Here is an 18,040-nt window from a genome sequence, read left to right as displayed (position 1 = left end):
TTTACTTCATACTCCTTCCCTTCCTTCTTTTTCTCCCTCCCTTCGTGGTCGAGTATCTCCAAGTCTAGCCCACGGCCCATGATGGGCGAGACACTAACCAAAGTGCAAGCCCTGTCGGGGATGCTCTCGGGGGCTCCGGGCGTGCCTGACGGACACTTCCTGTTTGCAGAGCACAACAACAAGAGGCAGGGCCATTTCCCAAGTGGCCACAGCTGGAGGCTCGCTGGGTCTCCAGTGTAGGCTGACTGCACGCCAGGGGTTCCCCATGAGGCTGTCTCAGACCAGCTCTGACTTTGTCATAGATTTTTTGGCCAAAGTTAAATTGCCTCCACTTCCGTGTCTTCACTTTTGCTTATTTCCAGTTGATTCCTCTTTCCCCCCTTCATGAATATTGCAAAAACTAGGGTAATAGACTCAAGTAGGCTTTGGAGCATGACAACCAAGAACACTGTTTAGGAGAAAATATTTTTAAATAAGTATGTACAGGAAGAACCAATTCATCCCTAAGGCTCTTACTGTGTAGTCAGAAAACGTCTATTTAAGTATTAAGTAGGTTTATGTTCACTCTGACAGCAACTACAAAAATAATATCTATTTATTATACACTTAACTGTTTTTCTAAAGAATTAGAATATTCTATTCATTCGCTCTCATAAAGCTATTATTACAAGAGAGTAACTTGCCCAAGGTCACATGGCCAAGAAGTAGAGCCAAGATTTGAACACATGCCTGTGTGAGTCGTGTGTGGTCATCAGACCATCATAGACCTCTCTTACTAGTTCATCAACATTTATTAAGTTCCCAATAAGGAAAAATCCCTGAGCTAGGCTGTAATGAGGCCACAAAATAAGAGAGAAAGAACCCATACATAGGGATGGTCAAAGAATAATTTTTTAAAAGTACACATAGTATCTATTCAGTATATACGAATGGGAGTTGAATATATATGAGTTGTCTACCTATGGAAGAGAACAATAAACAGGCTAGCTGAGAATTTGAATCATGGCACCGCAGAGCTGGAAGGCATCTGGGAGTCATCCAATCTCATCTCCCACCCAAAGCAGAGATCTCTTCTATAGAATCTATGGTAGTTCCATGGCCAACCTAAAGGTAGCCAAGCTAATATCTTTGTTTTCTAGCTTTTGATTATTATGAAGTTCCTACTTTTCTTCAGCCAATACCTCCCTTTGGGGAATTCTCCCATTGGTTCAGTTTTTCCATTGGATCTATATCAAATGTCACCTTTCTAAATGCTATGATTGCCCTTCTTCACATGGAGGAAGAGAAGAGAAGCATGAATTGACCACCTACTCTGCTCCAGGACCACCACAATAACCCCACTAAATGGAGAAGATGATTTCTTATCTAAGGGCTCTGAAGCTAAGGTGTTGAGAAACTTGTCCAAGGTCACACAGCCCAGAAGTACTAGAGCAGAGATTTGAGCACAGACTTATCTCTTTTATATTATACCACACTGTCTCCTGAAGTCAGTTATCAACATGTTCCTTATCTTCTCTTCTACAGACCATCTAAATAGCCCTGGTTTCTGCAGAATTTCCTCCTCCGGGCACATGTTCTCCAGAATTCTCCTGATGTTCGTCATTCCTTGAACAATCTCCAATCTGTCAATGTACCTCTCAAAATGGAACATAAGACCAGAATACAATTTCCAGTGTGGCCAAACCACCTTGGCTGACTTGTTTGCTTTCCAGGCCATCGTACATGCCCAGGGTGACTTTGGAAGCATGGTAGCCCTATCACACATTTGGCCTGGGCTGGTCTTAATGTAGCTGCAACCCCAGGTCTTTATCATATGAGCCAGTTTCAAGTCAGAGTTCATCTATCCTTTATTTATACTATTGATTCTAACAAGTCTCAGTAAGATTCTGTTGGATTTCTTTCTTGGTTTTAAGACAATATTTCAGTGTGTTATATAGCATATTAACTGCCTCTCTCCCTTTAGGGTATCTGAAAAACTTAAAAGTAGGTCTTCCATGTTGTGACAAAATGTTGAACATTCCAGGAGACAGGGCAGAGCCTTGAGACATTACATTAGAGACCCCCCCCATAGGTGACTGTTAATCAGTTAATTAAATGCTCTTTAGGTACAGTTGTCTACCTAGCTCTGATTGCAACAACCTATTTTTTAAACCCACATTTCTCTACCTCCTTCACAGTTGATATGATAAAAAACTTAGCAAATTACCTTGCTGAAATTTGTCTAAAACCTTCTTTTCCAAGTGTGTTTTGTGGATCACTTGCTCATTGTGATAATGTTAAATATGTTCTTCAGTGCAGGACTTCTCAGAGCCTTTAATGAGTTAACGTTCACTGTAACTCTCAGAAAAGAACTATAATAGCATAACTGGGTTTCAAAAAGCTGAGGTGGGTATTTTTAAAATTTTTGATTCTTTTTTAGCTTAGGTGGGGTTTATGCTCTGAAATTTGCTCATTTGTGATATTCCCTGGATCTCCCAATCTGGTAATCCTGTGAAAAAAGGACACATTAACCTTGCATGGCTTGTTTAGTGAACCTCTGCTAATACCCAGTGATTAATGCTTTCTTCTGTAAGTATGGACACAGACCACCTTTAATAACCTGTTCCAGAACTTTACCGTGCATTAATACCAAGCTTGTTGATCTGCAGTTTTCAAAAATCTACCTCTATCCTCCTGTTTCAATGATACTTTCTTGTTTCTCTGGGCTTAACACAGGAGGCTGTGAAATTCAGCACCATGATATTTACATGACATTTACCTAGAGATGACATTTTTAACACAGTTAAGGTGGCATCTTGGGCTTCAATTCCCTCCCACCAATACATATTCTGCCTTTTCCAAGTTGAATATCATTCTGTTGATGGAGACTATATAAATGAAATATAAATCACTCAGCCTCATGGTCAAGGCAGATTCCTAACTGACCCTACCTCAGACTTTTATGCTTCCCATTGACTTCCTGGATCTCAGCTAATTCATATCATTTCCTTCTAAACCTAGCTGGACCATCTATCACTTCATTCAAGTCTTTCCTGACTAACCACATCTCTCCCTCCCTTTATTTCTTTGTCATGCATGTATTGACTTGTCCTGTTTTCTCTATCATCTCTTCATTAAAGAATTCATTCATCCGGGGACTTCCCTGGTGGTCCAGTGGTTAAGACTTTGCCTTCCAATGCAGGGGGTGTGGGTTCGATCCCTGGTGGGGGAGCTAGGATCCCACATGCCTCGGGGCCAAAAGACCAAAACATAAAACAGAAGCAATATTGTAACAAATTCAATAACGACTTTAAAAAATGGTCCACATCAAAAAATCTTAAAAAAAAAATTCATTCATCCAAAAAACATTTGCCGAGTACCTGTTGTGCTAGGTGTTAGATATCTGAGAGTGGACAAACCCAAAACGGTCTGGAAGTTAATAACTTGGCGGGGAAGACAGCTGTTGAGCAGGAACTAACAGTTACAAATGGAGATGGATGGTCTCCTATGGCTATGGAGGGGATAATCTAGGTTGGGTGTTAACGAAGGTCCTCGTATCGAAGTGATGTTCTAATTGAGAATGAAAGGACATGGATGAATTTACTAGAGGAATAGTCGGGGACGGGCTGTGATGGGGAAAACCCTTGATGAATATTCAAGTAATGAAAATAGGTCAGAATGGCTGAAGTAAAGAGATTGGTGGCGGGGGGGGGGGGGGCGGGCAGTGCACAGGAGGGCCTGAACTTGACTTATGAGCCAAAATAAAGAGTAAAGAGAAATCACAGAAGGACCTGCAGCAGAAAGAATCATCAGACTGAACTTTTTCCAAACAGTGGACGCCATTCTTTTGCTTTCCCTTCTTGTCCTATGGGTGGCTTTCAAAAGCGCTCCCCACCTTCATTTGAAAAATTGCTCTCAGAACATTCTAAACACCTCAGATCACCCCAGGCTTTGGCCACTCTGGATACTCTACTTTTACGGGGTGTTGTCACCCTTTTAGAAGCATCCTTGGCTACGAGCACTCTATTTTTGTATACACCCTTTAAAATTCTGAACCTGTTAGTCAGTGATAGAAGGCATCAGAGAGTGAAGCTGGATTCTGAAGGTGAGAAACGTGCAGTGACGGGGCAGGGAAAAAAAAGTTTGGTAGAAAGGACAAATCCCCTAGATGCATGAAGCCTGAGCAGCTGCACAAGCCACACAGGTTCGTCTTCTTCCTTGGTACTTGTGTACTGGGGCAGGAACGTCGCAGCAGGGATCTAGAGACAGCCTGATCCCTGGCTGTGGTACGGCCAGCTGTGTGACCCTAGCCAAGTTACTTCACTACTCTGGGCCTCGGTGTCTTTCTTTTTTCTCTATGTTTTTTCTAAATTGTGGTAAAATACACATAAAATTTACCATCTGGATCATTATCTAAGCGTACAGTTCAGTGGTTTAAAATACATTCATTGGGATTTCCCTGGTGGTCCAGCGGTTAAGACTCCGTGCTTCCAGTGCAGGGGGCTTGGGTTCTACCTCTGGTCAGGGAACTAAGATCCCGCCTGCTGCGTGGTGCGGCCATAATGGATAAAGTACACTCAAAATGTTGTGTTACTTTCACCACCATTCGTTCACCTCCGTAACTCTTTCCATCTTGTAAGACTGAATTTCTGCATCCATTAAAGTCTCCATTTTCCCCTTTCCCTCAGCCCCTGGCAACCACTGTTCCACTCTCTGTCTCTGTGACTTCTTGTCTACTCTAAGTATCTCATGTAAGTGGAATCATACAGTATTTGTCCTTTTGTGACAGACTTATTTCATTCAGCATAATGTCCTCAAGATTCATCCATGTTGAACATATGGACACCAAGGGGGGAAAGCGGCGGGCGGAGGTGGTGGTGGTGGCATGAACTGGGAGATTGGGACTGACATGCATAGACTAATATGTCTAAAATAGATAACTAATAAGAACCTGCTGTATAAAAAAATAAATAAAATTCAAAAATTAAAAAAAAAAGATTCATCCATGTTGTAGCATATTGCAGGACTCCTTCGTTTTAAGGCTGAATAATATTCCATTGTATGCATACCAAGATTTTGCTAATCCGTTCATCTGTCAGCGGACGCTTGTGTTGCTTCCGTGTTTTAGCTATTGTGAATAGTGCTGCTGTGAACATGGATGTGCAAATATCTCTTCGAGTCTGCCTTCCGTTCCTTTGGATGTATACCCAGAAGTGTAATTCCTGGATCGTGTGGTCATTCTATTTTCACTGTCTTGAGGATCCTCCGTACTGTTTTCCAGAGCTGCACCATTTTACATTCCCACCAACAGTGCACAAGGGTTGCAATTTCTTCACTTCCCAGCAACACTTGTTAGTTTCTGTTCTGTTTTTATTTTTGGGATAGCAGCCATCCTGATGGGTGTGAGGGGGACCTTGGTACCTTGACCTGTGAACTGTAGGGGTACAACCATAGGCTGCCCCTGAGCCCCTTCTCCAAATGTCTGTTTCCTCTATCTGTGTGTGTGTGTTACAACATGAAAGTTATGTCATGCGGGCTCTGTGTCATCCAGCCCACAGCCTCCTTCTTGAACAGTTTGCGAGTCAGAAGCTGGACTGAAGAAACAACATCTGGGAGCAAATCTCTTTAGATTGGAGAGGAGGTGAAAATGTGCTATTCTGGGTCATTTCCTCAGCCATCTTTTAATACAGGCCAGTCTTTTGGTTTCCATTAGCAGAAGGGCTCTGCTGGCTGATCATGGGATTGTAATTTTGCAGAATGAAGGTTGCCCTCTCCCTGCAGCTGGGTGAGTGATTCATTTTTGGCTCAGTTAACCCCAGAGAGAAGTCAGATTCACGTAGACACTTGCTCAGAGAAGGTGGATTCTCCACATGGGGGTGGCTTTCTTGAGGAAACATAGTTTCAAAAAACACGTAAGTGCTTTATTCAGGGGATAAAACACTTTACTCAATGGTCTGTCATTGCCTGTTTGGAAAGCTTGTGGTGAGCAGATGCCAGAGGGAAGAACATTTGTGTTCAAAAGCAAAAATAATTCCCCAAACTAAACTGGTCCCAGCGGGATAAAGTTAGCTGGTTGAAAGATAATTATTTCAATTTGGGGAGAACCACCAATGGAAGTGCGTGTTCTCTGGGGCTCTTTCTTCATTAAAGCAGTCACCAGGCCTTGCAAGCTACAGAAAGAAGGACATCTTTCCTAGACCCACAGCAGATGCAGCTCCTGGCAGTCCAGACCCTGTGGCTCCGGAAAGAACCCCCGTGAACACCACTGTCACCATCTGAGAACCAGAGGGGCTGTCAGGAAGGAAGCAACATATATGGGAGCAGGAACTCCTCTGTATATTGGCAGATCTGACTGGGCAGATCCAGGCAGCTCCTTCTGGGGAAAGAAGCACAGAGCTGGGATGGGGCCCTGCTTCTGCAACCCGGCAAGGCACCCACTTGCAATATGCTCTATTTGCAAGCTGTTCCCGGCAGGAGGGGACAGAGCTGCAGAGAGGGCAGGAGAAGGGCCGAGAGCTCCACTCTTTCCTTTTGGGGCATTGCTCATGGGAATCTCCTGGATGGACTAAGTTGGCCCTGGTGGTGATAGATGCTGAGGTCCCAAAGGAAGACTCATCACGAGGGAAAGAGGAGCCTGGCTGGTGAACTGGGCTCCAGGGGGACAAGAGTTGGGTCTGGGGCAGGCTGTATTTGAGACCTAAATGTCTACTAGACTCCCTGTCCCTGGCACAGTCTCCTGCTCTGAGAGCGACTGTCAGGCATGGTGCCACCTGGCTGCCCAAGCAGGGACACTGCTACTATGGGGTGGGGACTGACAAAGCGTCATGGCCGAGTGGACAATTGTTCACCACCCTGCGAGGCAGAGCACCTGAGTCAGAGTGCTCCAGAGTTGATAGGACTGCCCAGTTCTTGGACTCAGTTCATGGAACAAATCCGTAATGTTCTTGGAGAGTTTGGATGGGGTGGAAAGAAGCCTCAGGGGGAAAGGCTACGCTTCCTGCTGATAATGGCATTTTGCAGTTTGAGCAACGAATGGGAAGAATCCGAGATGTGGTTTCTTTGAACCTGCAGCAGGTGAATGGCAATTCGTTCAGGTTCCAGTGGAGGCAGATTCACTGCAAAGTTAGTGACACTTAACGCTTTTGAGTCCCCTTTCACTTGGCCTCTTCCAAGCCTCTGGCAGGCAGCCTAGCACTGGGGCCATGTGGCATTTGCTTTTTTAAAAATCAAATTTCAATAGTAAGAGCTTTTTATATTCTTTTTTCTTCAAAAGGACCTCAACAAGTTTGAACCCCAAATGGAGGGCCCCACAAAACTTGGATGAATCAAGAACCAAGGAAGAAAATCCGAGCATTTTTGAGAACCTTGCAATATCAAAATGCGTGCTGGGCAGGAGAGTGGATGCCTTTGGTACCTGTCCCAGCCCTTGTGCTGAGAATCAAGACGTGGTCCCTAGTCATCGCCTTCAAAGGAAACTGTCCTAAGAAACTTGAAAACAAGGTATTTTCTGATTAACACTCCAAAGGGGCTCTGCCAATTTCCACTGCTGGTGGAAGTTTAAGAGAAAAAAAAAAGTAAGCAAGACAGCCCTCTGAAATGCCGGGGTGTGGGCCCAATGCACACAGGTAAAACACAGGCTGAAGAAGTAGAGGCAGGTCTATCACACCTTCAGGGAAATGCAAATTTAAACAACAACGAGATACCACTAAACACCTATTAGAATGGCCAAAATCCAGAACACCGACACCACCAAATGCTGGCAATGATGTGGAGCAACAGGAACTCTCATCCTTTGTTGGTGGGAATGCAAAATGGTACAGCCACTTTGGGAGCCAGTTTGGTGATTTCTTACAAAACTGAATACACTCTTACCATATGATCTAGCAACGCACTGCTTGGTATTTACCCAAAGGAGTTGAAAATGTATGCCTACACAAACACCTGCACACAAATGTTTATAGCAGCTTTATTCATAATCGCCAAAACTTGGAAGCAACCAAGATGTCCTCTGGTGAGTGAGTGGATGAACAAACTGGTCCATCGAGACAACGGAATATTATTCAGCACTAGAAATAAATAAGCAGGAAGGAATCTTAAATGCATATTACCAAGTGAAAGGAGCCAATCTGAGAAGGCTACATACTGAATGATTCCAACTATACGACATTCTGGAAAAGGCAAAGCTATGGAGACGGTAGAAAGTTCAGTTGTTGCCTGAAATTCTGGGGTGGGGGGGCAGGGATGAATAGGCAGAACACGAAGGACTTTTAGGACAGTGAAACTACCCTGTATGATACTAAAATGGTAGATATTTGTCAATTATACATCTGTCTAAACCCATGCAGTGTACAATACCAAGCGTGAACTGTAAGGTAAACTGTGGACTCTGGGTTATAACGATGCATCAGTGCAGGTCATCAACTGTAACAAATGTCCCACTCTGGTGGCAGATCTGATAATGGGGGAGGCTCTGCATGAGTAGGGGCAGGGGGTATGAGAGAACTCTCTGTATATTCTGCTCAATGTTTCAGTGAACCAAAAACTCCTCTTAAAAGAAAAAACTCTTTAAAGATAAAGAGGGGGAATTCCCTGGTGGTCCAGTGGTTAAGATTCCACGCTTCCACTGCAGGACTGCAGGGGACATGGGTTTGATCCCTGGTCGGGGAACTAAGATCCCGCATGTTGCACAGCCTGGCTAAATAAATAAACAAGCAAATAAATAAATGTCATGAGATGGACAACGGTATCATTTAAAAAAATAGAGTGGAGGCAGCAGGACTTAACTGCAGACCCAACTGCAGGCCAACGTGCAGCTGGGCCGAAGGACTCCATGTAGGATTCCCGTGGAACCAGAGGGAAGTGGAACAGCCGCCCACACCTCGTGTCCATCCTGGAAGGGGTGGTCCTTGGCCTCTGTCCCACAGCCCCACTCACTCACGTGCTCATTCAGAGCATTTACTGAGCACCTGCTCTGGCCTGGGTGCTAGGAACCTGGGCTGAGTCCAGGAGACCTCAGACAGAACTGCCACTTAGAGGTGGACACAGCACACAGGGAAGGAGCACGTCCATGCACATCAGGGATCAGGGGACTTTCACAGAGCACAGTGTCTGAGCTGAGATTTTTCAGGACGATGAAACTTACCAGGCAGAATGCCAGGGGCAGACGTTCCAGGTGTGTCACAGATGCTGTGGAGCCTGAAAATGCGGTGTACTTGGTGGGCCATGGAGATGGTGGGCGGGGGTCCCATAGTGCTATCAGTGCGGGGTGGAGGGCACGAGGGGGTGCAGGGGGGGAGCAGGAGCTGATGCTGGACACATGGCTGAGTCGGACCTTGCTGATCCGTGAGATGCCAAGGAGTGTGGGCTCAAGCCCGCAACTCCTTGCTCATCAGGTACCAGCCCCGCTGCTTCTTTCTGTAAGGCCTCTCCAGTCTGTCCTCCAATAGGATCTCACGAGGGACGGATCAGATGATCCAGGGTGAGCACCACGCACGGTGTCCAGCACGTAGTTAGCGTTAGTTTTTACTATTGATTATTTTGCCATGTAGGGCAAAAACACTACCTGCGAGTCACATTAGAGTTTCAACAGAAGAGCAGTTGGGCGATGCCAACACACTAAATATCAAGAAATTTATTTGGAAAAACTAAACATTCTTTCCCCTTCTCTCAGTCTGAGCAGCTGCTCATTAAAGGATTTTGTTTTAAACAAGATACAACTAACTGTTTGCAATGGTTTTTTAGACGAGATCGGGTGCATTCAAGGTGGTACGGCTGTGGTGCAATGATTTTTTAAAAACCAAGGGTCAGAATAGGACAGGTGGGAAAGGTTGGGGCAATGAGTCCAGTGTATGATGTGGCCTTCTGTTTTTGTCCTTGGGCCACTCTATTATACCCATCTGGGGTAGATTTCATGGCACTGGCCATCTCTGCAGCAGCGTACCAGAAGGTGTATGTATGCCCCTGTTCTAAACTAAAATGGCAATTCTGCTGTTCACGGCAATGTTATCTGAAAAACCAGTGGCAATACAAGTTGATTTACAGGCCAGCAATCACATTTCGGAGCATTCATTACTCAAGGACTCCAATTCTCATTTCCCTTTATAATTTTAATTTACAAACCTTAGTCTAAATATAAGCCTGGCTGTATTAGTCAGGGTTCTCCAGAGAAACAGAACCGACAGGAGAGATACACACACACACACACACACACATCTATACATATGAGGAGAGCTATTATAGGAATTGTCTTTCACAGCTATGGAAGCCTAGAAGTCCCACAACCTGCTGTCTGCAAGCTAGAGAACCAGGAGAGCGGGCGCTGTGATTCAGTCCAAGTCCAAAGGCTTAACTGTGTGTGTGTAGTGGGGCAAAGGGGGAGTTTAAGTCCTAGTCTGAGTTTTGAAAGCTGAGAACCAGGGGCAACAACGTCCAAGAAGAGAAGAGGGATGTCTCAGATCAAGCAGAGAGAGAACAGATTCACCCTTCCTCTGCATTTTTGTTCTATTCAGGCCCTCAATAGATTGGATGAGGCCTGCCCACACTGGGGAGGGCAATCTGCTTTACTCTGTCTAGTGACTCAAATGCCGATCTCTTTCGGAGACACCCTCACCGACACATCTGGAAATAATGCTTTACTAGCTGTTTGGACATCCCTTAGTCCAGTCAAGTTGACACATAAAATTACCCATCAGTTGTGTACATATTCTATGGCCATCACCGCCGGGCTTATCTTCACCTTCTCTTGAAATTCCTTAGATGTACATACACAGAACATTCTGGCAGAGACACGATTTTGAGGAAGGGACTGCAGCTGAGGTTATCCTGACAGTCAAAACGTACACAACATGCACTGAGAATTTCTGAGAACCTTGGCCCTCTCCTCCACGCCCTCCGTGTGGTCTGGCTGGTCCCATGCTGAAGCCGAGCCTGGCATTTTGCGAATCAAATGTTGTCCAAAGAAAATGACAGGAAGACATGGAGGCGAGCGTGGGAGTGAATAGGTGCTTGTCAGCCTATATATTTCTGTGGGTGGACACGCCTGTGATCTCAAGCATCATGTTCTCACGCACCCTCCTTTGCTGTCAGCACACTTCCTGACCACACGAAGAAAAACACAAACCCATCAATTTTAATAGATGCTCTGGCAGACTTGGGCCGTTCTCACAGTAGCTTGGGACCCTGGGTGTTTTTGCAGCTTTCAGCCATCATTCTGAACTGGGACGAGGTTGGGTTTAAGGGCAAAAATGCTGAAGACTGGCAGAATGATCTCAGGTACTGGATTCTGTGGTCAGAGAAGGGCAGCAGGAATTCACCTGGTGACCAGCGGCTCCTTCAAGCCTCAGAGGAGCAAGCAGCTGCTTCTGCCTTGCGTGTGAAGTCTAAGCCTGGCGCTGACCCACCCCAGGAATGAAAATTCAAACCCGGCCGCCGTTTGGTCTTCAGGATGAGTTTGCAGCTGTTTCCATGGTTTGCAGCAGCGGTGCAAGTAGAAGTAAGAAGTCTGTTCCCAGTGAGCGAACAGACCTTGACTGCTAAGAGGGACAGGAAGAGAATTTCAAAACATCTTACAGAAAAAACCTCCGCCTGGAAAGTCAAAATTGGGGGTGGGGTTTGCTAAGTGACACCACCAGGGGTTGGTTTATAGCAGAGCGACCAGATCGGCAGGCTGATGACTGTGGAGGTGTCACTGTCACCTATAGTCCTATCCCTCTCTGTGAAGAGAGGCATTTCAATCCTGGGCCAATGAGTCATCAGAAAATGCTATTTCTCATTTTGGAAAAAAACACTCTAACCCAGTGGGATATTTCACTATTATCTGTTCTCCTTATAAATATGGTGATGGTGGCAGGGGGGAACGCAGGCCCTTAGAAATTAAAGCCATATGGATACCATATTTAAAGAAAAAAACACAAAACACAACAACCCAGGCCGTTACATTATTGCTGACCATAGGAATTCAGTATTTATAATTTACATTCTTTCCCATACTTTGCTGTTTTTCAGAAGTGAAGAGCAGAGGTTTATGGCCTCGCCGGATCGTAAATCAGATTCCTGAGGGTAGAGGGAGCTGCTACGGGCAGGAGGAATTGCCCTCTGACAGTTTGCAGAGCGCACCAAAACATCAGGAAAAGAACCCAAATGGAGAGAGATGGGACCCTGCTTCAAGGAGCGTGAGACACCAGTTATTCCTTCCACCGAGCGTGCAACCAGCTGAAATCACACCAAGGATCAACATCTGCAGTGGCCTGGAGGTTTGGCCATCGCTATAAAGCGAGCACCAGGGGTAGGGGAGGCAAAGCCGTGGGCGCCCCCAGGGGCTCTTCATAAGCCATTTGTCGAGGCTGTCTGGGAGCAGGGCAGGGGGACAGATGGAGGCGCGGGTCCGGGAATGGGGCTTAAGACATGTGCCCAAGAATTAAGACAAGGAGCCTGGAGTCGGAGAAAGAGCGTAAGCCTCTGGGTTGATCTGACGCCCCCTAGTGGCTGTGTACTCGGGTCAAGTACTCAAGCCTCATGACCCGGGAAAACAGGGATTGACGGCGAACTCACAGGACTGAAGAACACACATACGTCACAGGGGTGTGTGTGTGGGGGGGTGTCACAGGGACCCCCTTCCCCTGGAATTAGAAGTGCTGCTCTGGCACATGGCTCTCCAGCAAAGCCAGCTGAGTGCTACGGTGGCCACTAGGGAGACTCGAGGGAAGGAGGGGTTTCCAAGAGCCCCATCCAGAGGTCTCGCGAAGGATCCCGGTCCTTCAAATGCCTTTGGAAGATTTGTTAGCGGTGGCCCTAGTGAACGCATCCCCTTGCTCTTGGCCTGGATTTCACACAGTCTAAGAGAAGGTAGAGGATTCTTACCATTTTGAAACCTGGGGATCTTCATGAGCTTTTCCCAGGTTGCATCCATAAAATACCTAATCAGCCCGTGAATATGTAGTTGGATTGATGAGACCGAGTCAGGCAAGTGGGAACAAGAAGTTTTACAGTCCAGATTTTCCAGTATGGATTGGAACATAAATCCTGTCTGCAATTTGACACTGTAATTAAGGCTATAATATGTATACTTCAGACATGAGAATGCAATATTTTAGGTCTTTGGTCTCAGGTTTATCTACTTTTCTTTTAAAGGCAAACAAACCTTATTTCCTGTGTTGTAGAGCCACACGAGTCCCCTTTACTCAGCGTCCAGAAAAGGGGTACACGGGAACACTGGTATCTGAGGCCCTGGGGAGACCGTGGGGAGGCCAGGCACATCGGAGCAAACCTTCCTGCCATTTGGGGCATATGGGCGCCCACAACTTGCAGGCCCTTGGAGAACGTTTTCAGAGCATTCCAGTAACAAAACAAGCAAACAAAATGAACACGTGGGGCACAAGGAGGTTCAAGCATGAGCCCAGAATGGCTAAGTAGGTTGGGTGGTTGGTAGCTGGGAAAGCAAAACTCTCAGGCAAATTCTATTTTCTGAATGATGTTTCTGTCCTCACTGGGTTTATGAGAAGGGGATGGAAGAAAGGTAACGTCAAGGTAGACAAAACTGCAGATGAATTTCTCAAAGGGATTAAAGGCGATCTTTAGTAAACATAGGTGACAAGGAAAATTTTACATTTCAGCATTCCCACACACTAAAAAAAAAAAAAACCAAAAATATATACATCCAACTATTTTCCCCCTTCTTTGGTAGACATTAATAAATAATTCCTCTAAATTCACAGAAGACAGCAAAATAAAAAAGCTGTAGGTATTTATTGCATCAAAGGTAATACCAGAGTTAAATTAAAAAAATTTGTAACCTTCACCTGTGATAGTCCTAGCATCAGGTTTAGAATAAATTGTTATAAAGTGAAATGTTGTAAAAATCTATTATGGGCTAGCAACCAGACTCTGAAGCCCATTGGTCGTAGCCATTACTAATGCTGAAACTCACAAAGAACCAAATCTCAAATATAACCCTTGCAATGTACATGCACGATGAAGGCAAGAGATGCACCTGTAATGAAACACTGATGAACAGAAGTCTTGGTTCTCCTCACATCTTGATTTCAATCATAAAATTGGGAAATACATTGAGGATTTGCAATTACCTACCTGGGGGACACCTGGTTTTCATAGCAATAAGAACTCTGTAAGTGAAGCCCACCTGGTGAACATGCGGGTAACCCTACGCATAATTAAAAGAGCACAGAGCACACAAATTAATCCCCCCTGTTTAAAGTGCTCACTTCCTCTGGTTTCCAATGGTTAAATTTTTTCTTTTCCACCCTGCATTTAGCTCCCCCCGTAAGGGCCTGAGTAACTGCACTATTATCAACAAACAAGGCAACCCAAGGGTCCAATTCCACAAGGAGACCCCTGACAAAAAGAGGTATCACTTAGAGATGATGCAGAGCGGCTTCAGAGGGGAGACCAATAGGGCTGAACCTGATGTATTTGGTAAAGAATTTTATTTCCCCTAGGTGAGTACTTTACTCATGAGCTCACTACAGAAGCAGTCATGGTGAAAATAAGACTGGCATTTATAGGATGTCTTTTATCATCAAAATGCTTAAAACAGGTCAATGAAGTGTCCTAGCATTGCTATGGGAGCAGTTTGGCCAAGGCTTTTACAAATGGTGAAAACAGACACAAGAAAGGCAGGGAAAGGCCACGGAAAGACCAAGAATGACAAAAAAGAAAAAGTACTCAACACTCCATGCCATGCTACATACAGAGAAATATACGTAAAGAATTCTTCGCGTATTACGTCCTAAACAAGGGTGCCTTTTAAGAGGGCAGTCTGTAAATGGCAAATGTGAGATCACTTGCATTCAAATCGTTTCTGATACTAAATGACAACTCTGATTAAAGGGATTAAAGGCGATCTTTAGTAAACATAGGTGACAAGGAAAATTTTACATTTCATCAACGTGAAGCCCATTTGCATAGAAATGAGTGGAAAAAGTAGACCAAACCCAGCAGCACAGTTTCTAGGAGGAAATGGCAGCCGTGGATCTGGCTGGTCAAGGAAAGCACTAGTTTTGGAAACGCTGTAGTCAAGAGCTCTTACTGAAAGGGAAAAAGAAAAGATTAAACTCAAAGAAAGGACACGGAAAGCAGCTGAGGACTTTCCCGGCCGTTCCGTACAAAGCCACTGAGGAGAGACTGTCTCACGTGCACTCTGCTCTCACGTGACCCAAGGAAATCCAAGTCATCGCAGGTGGGCGGGGGCCTCTCCTAGGCCGGCCTTGGAGAAGGAAACGTCTTCTTCAGCTGCACCCGGCTATTGATCAGAGGAGGGTTAAAGCGCCAGAAAACGAACTTGGAGACACTCAGGGAGGTGGCCCAGCACGAGGAAGTGGAGTTGAGGCCGACGACGTACACGATGTCCGTGATGCACAGACGTGCTCGGAGAAGCAAAACGAAACAAACTCACCTACTTTCAAAGTCAAACAAATTTTACATTGTACCTCTGTTTAAGAAAGGCCTCTCTGATGGGTGATAAAAGAGTGCGGGGGTCTATGGGACAAGCACCTCTGCCTCTCTTCAGGACTATCACGGGAAGCATGGGGCCGCTGCTGGGACCGCAGGGCCGGCACAACCCGGCGCACCAGCCCGGTGACTGGCGACACTTCTCTGCTGGCAATGAGCACAGCAGGTGATCCTCGCTTTGCGTGACTCACTTAACTCCTTCACCCTGGGATTCTTTTGCAGGAAAAGAAAAACATGACACTTCTATGGGTAAAGACTTCCTTAAAGGGGGGAAAAGACATCGAAACCTTTGTGCTCTGTGAAATGAGGGAACAAAAGGGTTGCTTGCAGCAAGTTTATATCTGTAGGAAAATCAACTGGGTACCGGCCACTTGCTAGAGAAAAAAAATCCAGCTTGGTTGATGTAACCATTACCCTAGTAAGAAAACAATGACTATCTTGTTCATTTCCTCTTGATCACTTGGGAAGGTTAGGAAAAGGGACATATGTGTCTGTCAGCCCTCTACACATTTTCTTCTCTTTTCTTCTCACTACGTGAAACACATACACATTCTTATTATCCTAAAGTCACTTGCAAAATACGGTGATTGCTTACAAATAGTGGAAAATACCAGTAAGAGGCAAAGAAATGAGCACTTTACAGAGACAGAATTTGATGGGCTTTAACGTGAACCGTTTTATTTAAAACAGGGATCCATCAGAGGTGGTGAACTATCAGGGTCAATGTTCTAGAGCATGGCACGGATGGATGAAAGGGAATACTCACCAGCACCTCACACGGGACTAAAAGACAATGTCAGCAACACACCACGGAAGGAAAACAAACAAAATGGAAAAGGCACCTGGGGGGGAGGGGCTGCGGTGAGCACTGCCTCTCGGCAGGTCCACGCCTGTGCACTGTGGATAAGTCTGGACAAGCGACATTGGAAAGGGAACAAAAAGGTTCCGATCTGAAGCCCAGGATCCTACGTGGGTAGCTAACCTTTCCTCAGCCTGGTTTCCACCCACCGCTGTGTAGTTTCAGGTCCTAAAAAGGGGAGAAGGCTGCTGAAGTGTAACACAAACTCTCCCCCCCTTTTTTTCTCTAGGAAAAAGAAGAGAAACCTCCCCCAATTCGACCTCAGAGGTGGCTTCTGAAGGCTTGTAAGCATCCTGACATAAAAAATAAGAAACAACAAAATAAAAGACAGGTAAGTGGCCTGGACTTAAACCAGTCAGTCAAACGGAAAGGCAGATTCAGAAAAATAAAACCTGGTGACCAGTCCGTCAGCCGTCTGGTTGGCGCCCTGCCTGAGTGAAGATGTTTAAACTGCATCCACAACACACGCACGCAAGCACAGAACTGCTTCTGGCAACTGAGTAAATAGCTACCCTCTCCTTTGAGCACGGTCCTGCTACCGGTGACCACGTGCCAAGTGCTGAAGTTACAAGAGACACCCAAGTGGCGAAGGAGCCCCAGCAGTGGTCTGCCCCGTGTGGCCGGGTCTGTGGGCAACAAGACTTATGCTCTCAAATAATGACCCCTCCCAGCCCCCACTCCTTCCCGTTCACGCTATGCGTTTCGACCTCCCCGCAGGGAGGTCCAGCCGATTCCGTCCCCTCCTGGTTTGAGGCACTCCCTGGAACATCTTTGATTAACCAGGGTCCTTCATTTCTTTCCAACTCCGTTGGTGACTTTTGACTTGGAATGTCGATTCCTTCTTCTGGAAGAATGGCTCTCGCTGTTGCCTGGATGCTTGGGTGGGCCATCTTCAGAACCTGGCCAAAGGAATCGGGACACACCGTCACCGTGCGCTGTGGGCTCCCGGCTCGGGGCTTCTGAAGCCTCTGATTCTGGTTCTCCCTGTCCGGGCCGCCCCACCGCTCCTCCACTGGTCCTTGTGCGCCATCTAGTGGCCTCGTTAATGAATCAAGGCACAGAAGCCCCGGCACTGAGCTAGCACAGCTGGGGCCAGGGTGTGCAAGCCATGGCTCCACAAAGACGGGAGCGTCCTGAGGACGTTTACGTTCACACCGTAGGGCGGATCGTGGTCATGGTGATGGGGACCAGAAGTGAGAGCACAAATAACATCGCAGCACAAAGGAGGGACAATTAAAACAAACCACATGGGTGTCGAGTCTACCTTAGCAATCAAAGGACGCATCAACTAGGTGTCCACACCTTGACCTGCTACACACCATTGTTTCTAAATCCCTAAATGGGAATGGATTCTTGACTTGGCAAAGATCAAAGATATTACATGCCCTCAATGGTTGGATCTGGAAGCCACCTTTACAAATCTGCTGCTCAGGACAGGCAGCCCCGGAGCCATACACGGAAGATGCCACGTGCCCTCAAGCAGCTCACGGTCTACAGGGACGGTGTCGTCTGTTACACTCTATCATTTGTGTGGGAGCTTAGAGAAAGACGTCTACATTGGCTGAGTGCTGGGCAATCATCAGGCATCAGCCAGGTGGAGGGTGGAGCCAGGGCAGTGGTGGGGTGAGGGTGGGCATTCCGGGTAGGGGTGTGTAAGGCCTGGAAGGTCATCGGAACTTTCTGGCATTAGGCTGGCTCTGCCCTCGGGCTGAGAACATGGCAAATCTCTGGCTTAGC

General features: G+C 46.2%; 1 protein-coding gene across 3 annotated transcripts in view; it reads right to left on the bottom strand.

The window, feature by feature from the left end:
- Positions 1-16,095: 16,095 nt before the first annotated feature.
- The window catches only part of PTDSS1 (phosphatidylserine synthase 1), a 64,868-nt gene continuing 62,923 nt past the window's right edge, over positions 16,096-18,040 (bottom strand). For all 3 annotated transcript variants that reach the window (XM_060127793.1, XM_060127791.1, XM_060127792.1), the window contains one exon: positions 16,096-17,202. In XM_060127793.1, the coding sequence (XP_059983776.1) occupies positions 17,093-17,202 (110 nt within the window). In that variant the 3' untranslated portion in view covers positions 16,096-17,092. The remainder of the gene's footprint in view (positions 17,203-18,040) is intronic.

This window comes from Lagenorhynchus albirostris, chromosome 17, assembly GCF_949774975.1.
Source record: "Lagenorhynchus albirostris chromosome 17, mLagAlb1.1, whole genome shotgun sequence".
In the NCBI taxonomy this organism is placed as follows: domain Eukaryota; kingdom Metazoa; phylum Chordata; class Mammalia; order Artiodactyla; family Delphinidae; genus Lagenorhynchus; species Lagenorhynchus albirostris.
The sequence above is the reverse complement of the archived record's forward strand: the minus strand, read 5'-3'. Positions and strand labels throughout refer to the sequence as shown.